We start from the raw sequence: 12944 nt of genomic DNA on the forward strand, positions 1-12944 counted from the left end.
CGGATGTTGGGCTCGTTGGTTGTCTTCTCCTTCCACGACTTGCATGTTGTAGATGCCTGCTGATTGGACAGAAGTGGCCGGGGGTTGTGCAACGGGAAGCAAACTGTGCTGTCATAAAAGAACGGAGGTGAAGAAGTGAAGTTGGACGTTGATGTGATCAGCAATGAAACTAGAGCCCCAGCTAGGAGCTGTCAGTGGCAAATCAACTTCGGTAGAGATGGAGATCAAACCCCGGGCAGCCATTGTACGCGCTCACCGCCTGCAACTCAGCAGGGTTTGGGTGCTAAAGGTGCCGCTGAGGCTGCTGTAGTCAGAACTTAGAGGCGCCCAGCGGTGCCCAATCAGCGGCAGTACCAGAGCCGAAGCGCCAACACCAGTGCTAGCAGGATGGAGCAGGTACCTGTCCCGAGTCCAAGCTGGCGGTATCGCATCAGCCGGCCAGATGGACGGAGACACCTGCGATCCAACCGTGTCGGAGCGGCCGATTCAGCGCCGGGGGACGATGGTTCTGGCTGCATCTGGGTGGGAACACAGAGGGCAGTAAACGCTGGCACCACGTGGACCGAGTAAGTAATCCTAATCCTGTCAATGTACGAGGACGGAGGCGGCAGCGGAGAGCATGCACATGTCATGTAAGAGGACGGAGCATTACCTAGTACTAAGTAGAATGGTCGACGTTGCAAAAGGATCAGAGTACATGCACACAGTATTGGATACGATACGAGGGGTTGGTTCCATGGAGAGAGCATGTGCTTTGTACGAGCATGTATTCCGCAGAGCAGCCAATACCGATTATATACATCCAGCTACCTAGAGTAGCCCATAAGCAAGCTTCAATCCTGTCCCGCGTGGGGGATCGAGGCCACGCGCCGCCCAGTCAGGCCACGTCCTGTCCAACAGATTGTTCCCAGTCCCAAAAAGCATCCCAGCCTGCATATCCGGAAAAACGCCGTACCCAGTCCCTTTACCAAGATGCACCTGGATGGATCCTCCCATGTTACGCCATCCTCCTCCCCGCCTGCACGGGACGAGTCAGTCCCAAATCTTTGTTCGGCACACAGGGAATCCAGTCGCTCGTGAGTCCCCCTCTTCTAGGCCGGGACATGCAAAGAGGGTGCCAATGCTCTGCGGACTTTGGAGAAGAGCCAGGCAAGAAAATGAAATAAAATAAAGAGATAAAACGCCGGTGTATATTGCACGTGTCGAACGTTGACATCATTTTTTTCTGTAACCCGCTAAAATGTGTAGTGAAAAAACAACAAGATGAGAAGCGAAGAGCTGGCTTGTGCCAGAAAATCCGTATAGTAAATGCAATGTGTAATGCCCAAAACGCCGCGTAATGTCGTGTCTAAGTCGTTGTTTGTGATAGAGGCAAGAGTACAAGGTGGGGGAGGTATAGATGAGATCAAGCGGCTGTGCTGCTGCTTGTGTGCCTTGCTTCGTTATCAAGATGCATCCGCTGTGGGCGCCCGCAATTGACTCAGCTCGCGGGCCGAGTCCCTCGACGTTCGGAGTCTGTGCTCCTTCTTCTTATGCGTCCGCTTCCGCATGCGAGGGACGTTCCGTACAAGTTTGGGACAGCGCAAAGCCGCCTCGGCAGATGTAGTGAAGCTGAGAATGCCTTGGTTCCTCAGGGCTCCAGTAAGCCCACTCGAAGGCTTCTCGCCCAGCCAGGGAAATTCCTCAGATCCTTCGTCGTAGCCCTCATCGGCCTCGATATCGTCATCTGCCAGCTCAGTAGGGTCAATTTCGATACGCTGGACCGAAGGTGAACCTGTAGACGGGGAGGTAGAGACAGGCTCAGGCTGTGTGTTGGCCTGCATCCTGGTAAGGACTCTGGCAGCGATATCCGGATCAATCTTCGTCTCAGGTACTGTGGGAGCGATGTAGGGAAGAGGTAAGTATCGCCGTGATGGGCGGGTTTTCTGCATACATGGCAGTGTAGGTAACGCAGAGTCGCTACCAAGGGTCTCGTCAATGTCAATTTCCATGGCCATGTCGTTTGAGGCACACAGACTGTTGTCAAACGTGGCATTATCAACCAGGGGCGATGGCGATTGTGGAGTGAGAGGTGGTTGTTGGGTGCGGAATTGGTTGTGCTGTAGGAGGGTTTGTCGACTCATACGGCGAGAGAGCAGCTCCATGAGAAGGCTGTTTTGGCTTTTTTGACGCTCTCGGACTCTGGGTCTAGGCGCCGAGGGCAGATCCGAGGTCGGATCAGCAGCGACAATGGGCAAAGCACCCGACATAGGTGGCGTCTGGCGCAGCATCACCTCGTCGGTGTCGGAGGCGCTGTTTGGTGAGGTACGCCCAGGCTCCATAGTGGTGTCGTCGTCGTCCCGGCTTGGTGAGGGGTCACCTCATAACAAATCATTCGCAGGCGAGGGTTGTTTGTTCCAGGCTCCTGGTTGGCAATTCTTATCGATGGCTGTTGGGTGAATTATCCCTCTATCCCCGCCAGCTTGGATATCGTCAAAGCAAAGATTTGGTGGTGGTGGTAGTGGTGGTGGTGGTGGTGCAAAGGGCGATTTCCTCCCTTGTCGCGCGACAGAGTGTGTATTCGACCAGGCAGGTACTCGTGTGATGTTACTGATGTCGAGGTGGCAGCAGTGAGTATACAAGAAGAGGTTGGACGGATGGATGGTTTGGGTGGGAACGTGAATATGTAAAAAACGGCCAGAGATTGGGGGCGGCTAGGCTTGATGTATGTCGAGGGCTGGAGGGAACATTGGTATCAAGACGAAAGTGCGAGCACCAGGCTAGTCAGTGGCCCGGCGAAAAGCTAAAAACCCCAGCCATGGTCGCCCAGCCCAGCACCACACAGCACGGCACAGCACAGCGCAGCGCAGACAGTCATCAGCAAAGAGAGCCCAGCACAGCACCCTTGAGCGCTGGAGCGACCGCTGTAGGGGCGCCGTTCAGCACCCACTTGCCGAGACATGCAATTCATCACAGCAGCAGCTGCTGGTAGCGACATGGCCAGGGATGGCTGAAGCCCTGGGCCATGCCAACCCATCCATATCAACCCATGTTAACCCATCAGTCAACCCATGGCATCCGACCCCCCGGCCAGAGGGCGGAGATGGTCCCGAAAGATGGGTGCCGCAACTGACCCAATCAGTCCATGTCCACACTGTGGGAACACGAATGAACCGAGGCGGCCGTCCGAAGCGCTGGGAGAGTCCACTGGATTGCAGCCACTGCTAAACCACAAGAGCCCTAGCCTGCGCACTTGGGCATCGGCCTGAGATAGTGCCAGCGATCCGCTAATAGGGCAGTTCCGGATGGACGAGTTGAGTAACGCCGCCAGTGATAGCGTCGGGTTGTCTGTTTTAACTCTTCAGCCCGTCGATTCTGGAACGGACCTATAGCTAGCAGCTGGGCTTCTGTGGCAACAAGTACAAGTAATATCATAGTCCCGTGCAAAGGGAAACGAGCCCCGCACAGACCCAAGACACACACGATTTGAAGGGGGTTAAACATGATGAATGGGATGAAGAGAAAATAACATTAGGCCAAGTTGATACCTTGAAGATGTCTCCTCGTTGCAGTGCCGTACAGTGCAATACAGTAAAAGCACAGTAGAGCCAAAAGGTAGAGTCTGGTCACTCACAGCGTAGCCCTGGAGTCATCAGTCAGCAGCCGTCCATCGAACCCTTAATTCCAGCAGCGACAAGGAGCCACGTCGGCCGCGGACGCTTCGTGCACATCCGGGCAAGGCCTCGGACCCGCCACCGGTGTGCCAGGCCCCTAAAGACGCCGAGTTCTGTATTGAGTGCAGCTGCCATCCTGTCTGGTCCATGACATTTGGTCATGCAATGCAGGGTGCACGTCCAGGCAAGTACTCGTACATGTACAGACCCGGACTCCAGATGCCTGCGAGCGCTGTATGGGGCAGGCTGTACTCATACTGTTATGTACATGGACAATGCTGCTTTGCGCCTCCATGGATCAGTGGAAAAATTTCAATCAATACCTGCACGGGTACTTTATTCCGTACTCCGGATAGCCTCTCATCATCCCCCTTGCCCTGTCCGCAGCCTGGGCTTGGAGGGACGATTGAGGACTCCACGTCGCTTGTATAATACTCACATGTAAGTACCTACTGACGGGTGCCTGGTATTACTGTATAAGGTACCTATTCGGAGGAGGAGTAACATCAATCGCGTACGAGCTCGAAGCAAGGACTTGCAGACCCAAGCCTGCGAGAGGCGGGATGTCATTTATCCATGTACAAGTACGGAGTATTCCATGACATGTCAGTACTCGTACAGTATCCATCGCCTCTGCCTTTTTTTCTTCTTAGTGCGTGTTAATGCATGGAGTACTGTACATGCACGTCAATCCATGTGTACAGGTGCTAATGATGCTACCTTGCTGTGCCGTGTATGGATAATATCGTGCAATCTCTGCACTAAAAACAGCACCACGCAGTAGCTGATGTTCCAAAGGATTGACGGACCCGACGCGCTCTCCCATTTGCAAACTCCGCCTCCTCCCCATCTTCAGCAAGGCATATCCGTGCCCGCAATCGTCCTACCGTCGTACTATTACTACCTGTACCGCCACGGACATTTGACGTCTGGTCTCTCAGATTACCTACGGGTTCCTTTGCTTAGTGCATCCAGGCTAGGCTGTTCGGTCGCACTTCCATTTTTCCTTCATCGCCTCTCCGCCAAGTGGGTGCCTGTCCCGTCACCCCGTCTGCCTAGGCACGTTTCCCTTTCATCTACCTAGGCATCTTCTCTGCACATGACCGGCCCTGGCGAGCTGAACTCTTCATCTTCTTCACCCATTGGACATTGGACTGACGTAGACGGCTTCTCTAGTGCTCCGGTGTTCGAATTTGCCACTCATCCCGAGGGCTTGGGTTCCGGGAGCTTCTGCATCAACAGCAAAGTCCAACAAGCCGCAGGGTCGCTAGTTGCCAAGATGTCGAATCTATCCGCTAGTCCGTCCACTCATGATCCATTTCTTTCCCTTTTCTCTTCCCAGAGCCCCGTCCTCTCCCACGCTACAGCTAGGATCGGTCACAGAGATTGGTCATGCTGGGGGACAACCTGGTGTGCCAGGTTGCCGCGCCCTCTCGTCTGTTCACCTTGTGTTGACGGTACTCGTAATAATATACAAGGATTCGATCCCAGCGGACTGGCTCGGCGCCATTGCGAACTCAACTTGCGATTGGTCAGATTACGAGATGGCCAGGGTTTGCTCGGCACCGTTTCCCATCACGGCTTACTCTCACAATTACTGTGCTCTACTGGTACTCGTACGAGCACCTTGATACTCATAGGCCAGCTCGTAACTGGGACAAGTACGGAGTAGCAACAGACGCTCGAGCCAAGTGCTAACCCCAACAGCAGACATGTCCCTTCTCACCCTCGATTGCATCGATGATCAAACAAATGCTACAAGTCTGGGGGTTATGCCACGTTATTTTGGCTTGTTGCCGAAGCGCGAGAAGCTCATCTCTCGTCCATGCCCGTACAGTACTAGAAGCTCGCGCCCAGATCGGGCTTGAGACGCGAAGACCCCCAGCGCAGCTAATGACAATCAAGAAAACAGCGCTTGGTAGCTAAAGAGTATGCAGTGCGGAGCATGACACAATGGCGGAAACATGCGCGCTTTCATTCCGCTCTCCAGCACGGAAAAGCAAACATGCATCGAGCCCATGCCTGTTTGCTGATTGTAGCACCGAGTAGCGTAACTTGCAGTTCGTTACATGCAGTATCGAGCAAAAGAGTCAAGAGTTGTCACTAATTTGCTACCAATTACCAACACCATAGTCATACGTCCAAAGACGAACCAAACCAGTTGCCAGTCAATAGATATTGATGCTCTCATCATCAACAGACACCTAAGCGGTATTCTTCTCATCAATTACGAGCACAACTTCTTCCACACCGGGCTATCCCCGGGTGCTATTCGAGTTGTCCTGAAAATAGGCGACACAACGCTCGCCTGCAGGAAAAACTACAAGGATACTCTGCAGCATAACTGCAGGGTTCGAATACGATTTACGAGGTACAGTAGGACTCTACTGTAAGTATTGTATGGCCTGACACGTACTTTTGACCTGGCCCCAGTGGTTTTATCATACTTCGCTACTCCGTGCTAACCCTAGCGGCTACCACCGCGTTGCTATCCTGCCAAGCAGGCAATAACGTACTCCTTGATATCGGATCCCTTTCCCGTGGACCGAGTGTTTGGGTTAAGGACACGGGTGCCTCCATGGGGGCGTCTCCAGGGACCAGGACAAACGCTCGTGCAAGCAAGGCGGACTCTGGAAAGTCAATCCTACCCATTCAGCTAGCCAGAAACCTTGCATACTGTACTCGTACAGACAGAACAAGGAGCAACCACTTGATCGTATATGTTTTGCGAGGACGGCGTCCTGGCAAAAAAAAAGCTGCTGCAGGGTCTTCCAAGATAATTTCGATCCAGAAGCGAAAAAGAGAAGAAAAGAGATGGTTCAGCTCACCCCACGTTAGCTACCGTTACGCTTGAAACTCACACGAATCTGACGTGTATTGTGTGCCTACCTGCTCGTTTCGTGCAGAGCTCAGGGATCTGGTAATACACCATGCTCCTGTTAATACATCAAGAATTGCTTCAGACTGGTCATCAACCCTCAAAGGGAATACGTAGTATTACACTCTACGTCCAATGGTGCCTACGGTAAGCTCGTGCTCACTAAGACTTGTCCATATCCTTTCTAGTTCTTGCTTGACAATGTTTACATAGTATATCATGCCGGCACTGATGCTGACAGCAACGGATCCGTCATATGACAAGTGCCGGCGGAGATTTTCCTCCCTTTTATTTGATGAGATCATATTTTGTTCCTGTGGCATTATCCCCGGTCCTCTATTTCTCCAGATACGTGGGTGAGCCATCAGCAGTCACTGTCAGGTAATACGCAACCCCCAAATCCGGCAATTTTATTAACTGATGCTACAATACGGAGTACATTCTGCCATGAATAAGCTGCCTCGTTCTACGGAGTAGGGTATGCTGGTTTGCTGCCCAGGAGGCTTGGGCACCCTCCCTTACCAGGAGTTTCCCGTCACGGTCCGCCTTTCCGTTGTCAGGGGATCTCAGGGCCGATACGGCAGAAGACGCCATGGCGTCGCTTACAAGTATTGGCACCGAATTCAAACCCTGGACCAGCGGAAAACTTCGATGCCCGAAGGCCTGCACCCAGCATTGTGGTTGTGATTGCAAAAGCGTTGTCTCGTGCAATTACTGGGCATTCTGGGTCGGGTTGTGTAAGAAATCAGGGATCCTGTGTGTTTCCAGGCCATGCGTGTAAGTGATGTGCTTGTCTGCACCACGCAAAGAGAGTCTCTGTCGCACATTATCGGAGTCGGCCGTGTTACACGCCTATCTGGGGAAATGCAACCCCTCCGTTGATCCAGCTTTTGCCAGACGGCTCGCTTCCAGCTGTCGGGTTCGTCTTTGCCCAACAGCCCAAAGTTGCCCAACCGCTGCTTCTCCCAAGGCTTCGGTTCCAGGTCGAAGCAGAAGCGGTTGAGCCAGACTGGCAAAGACGACTCTAACCGCACTGAGAGGGTCCGCTCGAAATTTTTCCATCCCATGTCGAACGAGTTTATCCACAAACCAGACTTGGCAACAAAAGGGGAAACGCTTGCTTTCCCTGTCGCCTCGTGAGTGAGTGGCACCCGGAACGGATCGAAAGAGGAAATCTGCTCCAGCACCAGGGACGAGTAAGCTTGCATGTAAACAGCAACACCGGCACCCCTGGTTCGCAGCCAACGTTACAAGCACTCCGTCTAGCGGAGACATGTCGGGCATATCTGACGGCAGGTCACGATCTTTGGGCACGCAGTTGGAACGGACCTTGTATTTGTACGGCAAGAATCCAAGCTCAGCAGCAGGCATCATGATGAGCACGGCTACTGTACTAACTTCTCTTGGCTCTTTTTGCATCCCATGGATTCCATTGTTACATACAATTGGCCGAAATGCAATCCGAGATTCACATCTGGCAACTAACTGCCTTCATCTGGCTCCGAGCGGCTTCAAGGAAACAAAAGGGCTAAAGTAGGATTCACGGGGATCACTTCCGGATAATACTATACCGCTGCAGCAGCTAAAAAACGAATAAATAAATCTCTCCGAAACATATATACATTTCGACACCGACGCTCAATCCGGCAAGTAGCATGTCCTTCTCTCACACTCTCTCCCCATGTCTAAAACGTGGCCAGCCGCTTTTTATCGAACCCTCTTGCAAAAGTCGCGCAGCATGCGGCCAGCCTTGCTAGCGCCTCTGCATGCAAGTGAATGAGTTTGACTGCTGATGCTTCCAGAAGAAGTCTTGAAGGAGGCATTTTAGGCATCTTTTTCTTAGCCGGCGGCATTTGCCATCGGCGTCTCCCTTGCGTGGACGGAGCGTTGAACGGCACATGGATCCAAAGCATTGATATTGCCATGTACGGAGTATTACAAGTATTTTTCCATTCTCCAGTGCCGAAAATTGCATGCAGGCGTCTTAGTCAAGCTCTTGTTACATCCAGCACGAGGACATAGTCGCCGGGTGCTCCGCCACTTGCCGTCAGCAGGGTCTTTGGTCCGTGTGAGCGTCCGAGCTTGCGGATTTCATCTCGCGCCGGCGCTTCGTGAGATGCCGGGATCGTTTGTTCATGGCACGAGCTGTTGCAAAGCCGTTCCAGTTTATCTCACAGAAGCCGCGCGACACGGCCAAGCACAGGCGTTGAGGGCATGAAATGTCATGTCCAACATGGCCACTGATGGCATCGTACCGGCATCCAGTCAAATCAATCGTCTCAGTTTATGACAGCTGTCAGATCGCACTAGCCAGAAGCGAGGGATCATCGCCTCATGCATCTTCCCATTGCTCCCTGGGCGACACCGCGCTGCTGGCTCGGCGCGTCCTCGCGCCTGAGTCTGCCACTGGTGCACACGCACCAAACACCTTGATCTTATCCTTATAATATGGATTCGGGGCCCTAGCACGTGTACGTCTGCTGAATCGAGGCTGCCGGGATGTAACAACTAGCATTTGGTAATGCCAATAACTAGTATTGCCATCTTGGCGGATATGCCAAGCTTTGTACCGCGTGGAGCGTAGCTGAGGTCTGAAACTCGCTTGTGGACGGCCTCTCATATTTTCACATGCTGATCGCGGGTTCCGGACATCTTTTGAATGCCGGCGACAAAACAATGTCCGCGGAATTCGATGGCGAGATTCCATCATGACACCCAGTCTGTTGCCAAGTGACGTAAAAATATGTGTGGTGTATGGAATATGCTTATACAATACTCCGTATGTAGTCATCCAGGGTGAGATGATACGTGCACATTCGCTTTCGTCAGCCCAGAGACTGAAATCGCCTACCCGGCAAACATATCGCGAAGAAGATGAATCCGTTCATTTGCAAACCGGCTCAAGGGCTGACCTTGCCACTTAGATCACCGCACTTCTTGGCCACAAGACAGTGGTTCATTGCCATGACGAGGGTCTTGTGCTGGTTTCCACGCACATTATCTACTGATATCCAGTTAGGGTATGAGTCGCTTGTTGTTGCGGGCCAGAGATCCTCAAACAACGACCGCCACGCAACAGCTGCCAGTTGCAAGATGGAGTCCCTCGTAAATTGCAGGCCCTTCAGCGTCAAGACCCAGTCGGCAATGGTGATGGGATTTTGAGGCACTGGTCGAACTTTGCGAAAAGTTGCTACCTGGTCAGCAGCCAGTTCGTGGACGTTGTTGGTGTTGCTCCAGGGGTGGGTGAGTGGGAAGGTTCTTCTCGTGATGAAACCCTGGTGTTTGCCTGGAAAAACATCGAGGTCATTCAAGCGCCAGCGCTCGTCAAATTTGATGAGGACGGCGGACGTTTTATTGCCGATGAATCGGCTCAGGGGACATTTACTGACGTCTTCGACGTCGTTGGGGATATCGATGCGGTTCTCTAGTGCTAAGAACTGATTGTATAGCGCCACGCGGTCCTCCCGGCTGTCTGACAGTTTGCGGAATTCGTAGTCCTTATTCCAGGCATCATGGCTGTGTACATCCCAGATGATGAGCTCGCCAGGATACTCTCGATTGAACTCGTTGACGGTCTGGATCATCTCGCTCAAGGTGGCTCCCTCAGAGCCCTGAAACATTACGCCGCTAACGGGGTCTTTGGTGATCATCCCATGCGTCTCCCGAAACTCGTCTCCTATCTTGAGGGGGCGGAAGTCGAGAACACGGATGCCTCCATTGCCGAGCTGTTCGCGAAGGTGAACGCTTTGCGTCTGGGTGTTTGGTGCTGACGCAAGGCCAATATCCCTATGGTCTGACCATAGGCCTGAGTGATGCGACATTCCGAGAACAATCTCACGCAGAGGCTTGTCTTTCAGTTCGGGAAACATAGCTTGCATCCAGCCGATGGGAGGATCGTTTGTGATGAAATCGCCCTCTTCGCCGGCAAGGATGAAGGCCGACCCGCCGCCAGGGAACTTTGTGATTTCAAATTGGTGAACGCTTCTCATGGCATTGTTCATGGAAGACAAGGCATCAAGGAACTCGACTTTGAGGGAGCTAGAACCCCGGTTGTTGAACTTGACCATGAACGACATGGGCTCTGAGGTGCCCACAAGATGGTAAACGACCTCAGCTGCAGAGTCCTCCCAGTTACCGGATATTTTCCTTGGCTGGGTCAGCACAGAAACCGACTCGCCCGGATAAATGAGTTGTGGGAAGTCCTCCTCCCAATTTGGCATCTGATAGTCGTGGATGTAGCCCCTTTGCCATTCGTAAGGGGTGGCGTTGATGAGGGTAATATAAGTCTCCTCGATGTGGTCTGGGCCCCAAAAGGTGCGCCATTGCCTCCTTTCGACGCTGGCTCTTGCAGAAACGTCGCTGGTATCGATTTCTCGTTCCTTGAGAGTGATTGTACGGGGGTAAGGAGGGTTCATTGCCTTGTTATCGGGAAGCGGGAGGCCTGAAGACAGAGAAACGAGGTTGAGAAGGAGGAAAGTGAAGAGCCAGCGAAATGGAGACATGGCTATCGTATATAAATGAACCCAAGAGGAGAAAAGAAGGGAAAAGTAGTGGGAGAAGATGTTGGATGAATTGGAAAAGAGTAGTTGTTCAGATTGGTGGCAATGATAGCAATGAGATCTTGCTGGAAGTCCTTTGGGGTGTGGTCCAATGAGTGAGTCGTATAGAGATGATTGAAGAGTGAATGGCGTGAGAAGAGGGACGTTTACATATATAGTGCTGGAGAAAAGGTCAAATATATGGGTTGCTATTTGGTATCGTTTTTTTTTTTTTTTTTTTTTTTTTTTTGGTTACACATGTTGCCGTTACTGCTGGACCCTTCTACAGAAACTGTAAATGATGGCTTGTTTAGCAAAAGGTTGTGTCTTTATCGTATATGGATACATGGACTATGAGGCGTAGAATAGAGTTGGTGGTACCGTCGTGTGTTTGGAACTGTGCACAGGTGTACCCACGAGCGTAATCGAAGCTTAGTCAAGTAGCAGTATCCTAAGGGATATGGATATATATGACAAGGAAGAGGAGACAGTCTAGATCACAAAGGTTTGCGCTGTATGAAATCTAGGTGACCTTATGTACATATTGTCTGTCCTGGAATGAAGCGTACGTCGTAGGTAGCCATTAAAGCGGTAGCCATTAAAGCGGTAGCTGTTTACAACTTTAATGCTGATATGCTGAGGGACAGACTTTATTGATCCTACAGTACGGTAGCCACAGTGCAAAGGACGCCAATAAAGGACGTAAGTATTGATGGAGAGACGGAGCAAAAGTGATATGAGAGCATATCTACAAAAGTAACGGTGATCCACTGGATGCCAAATTGGTCTGGGAGTATTTGCTGAGGGAACTAATATGATATGGCTTCAATTGTTTATGCTTGTTGAATTGCCCGGCTGTTGACAGTGATCTCAGGACTCCCGATGTTTTGCATCATGAGAATCCTTGATTCCGCTGGCCCCTTTTACCTGAAAGACGTGGTGCATTGCTTCAACTCAAACCTGATCTCATGGTAATTGGTAAGCGAGAACAATCTTATCATTTAGATAGGTTCTAAAGGACTCGTTATAATGAACACGGATAACTCATATATTCCTGGCGCTGCTATCAATTGAAACGTGATGTTGGGATCTTGTATTCGCAGCTCATCTCTCTACATCCTGCCGAACCTCAATTGCTCGGTGTTTTACAAGCATACATGTGGATATAAGCTATCCAGGTCATTTTTGATGCGGCCGACATTAAGAATCCAGAAAAACAGCCATTTCCTCAATGTATTAACGGCTAAGTGCGTCGAATGAGAAACAGTTGGGATGAGCTCAGCGTTTATCCACAAATAATATCAAGGACCAGGTAGGTATATGATATGGATGACGCGAGCAGGGAGAGGTTGAAGAAGCGATTATAAGTACGAGCATGTACCAGGCTATGAATACCACAACCTATGTTGATACACGTATGCACAGGTAGTAAATTGATTTGAGTGTATACCTAGTACTCATACTGTTCTAGGATTGATTGATGAGGGATTGAGATTGAGTGTGCATGGATCCATGGTTCATGCATCATTCATCTGCGGACTTGGACTCGACTGGAGTCAAACCACTTGAGGCAAGGCCCCTGTATTGACAGGTCCTGGCGCTGACGGAAGCGCCTAAACCGGGCTGCTGGCCAATGGAGGCGCTGCGGCGGGGGCGCTGAAGGGCGATTCCAAACAGCGTCCAGGCGCTGGGCCATGAGCGGGGTTTTGCTTGGCGCCCTGCAGCGCGTAATTGCTGTCGATTTGGAGGAATTGGATGGCCTCGTCAGCCGATGTGCAGCTCCTCCTTATAACTCGAGTTTCGGGGCATGTCCGGATTCCATCTTCAGCCAACACACACAAGCAAAATACGCCTCGAAGGAGCGAATATCGCTGT

General features: G+C 51.6%; 2 protein-coding genes across 2 annotated transcripts; both read right to left on the reverse strand.

The window, feature by feature from the left end:
* Nucleotides 1–1445: 1445 nt before the first annotated feature.
* TRIVIDRAFT_197691 (uncharacterized protein) lies at nucleotides 1446–2321 on the reverse strand (the record flags this gene model as incomplete). Its single annotated transcript, XM_014105015.1, has 1 exon — nucleotides 1446–2321. The coding sequence occupies one exon, from the start codon at nucleotides 2319–2321 to the stop codon at nucleotides 1446–1448; it is 876 nt and encodes a 291-aa protein (XP_013960490.1).
* A 7131-nt stretch (nucleotides 2322–9452) lies between these two features.
* TRIVIDRAFT_124605 (uncharacterized protein) lies at nucleotides 9453–10811 on the reverse strand (the record flags this gene model as incomplete). Its single annotated transcript, XM_014105016.1, has 1 exon — nucleotides 9453–10811. A coding segment is annotated over one exon (1359 nt), but the record flags the coding sequence as incomplete, so codon positions are not given.
* Between the last annotated feature and the right edge of the window lie 2133 nt (nucleotides 10812–12944).

The sequence above is a fragment of the Trichoderma virens genome, assembly GCF_000170995.1.
Source record: "Trichoderma virens Gv29-8 chromosome Unknown TRIVIscaffold_2, whole genome shotgun sequence".
Taxonomy (NCBI): Eukaryota; Fungi; Ascomycota; class Sordariomycetes; order Hypocreales; family Hypocreaceae; genus Trichoderma; species Trichoderma virens.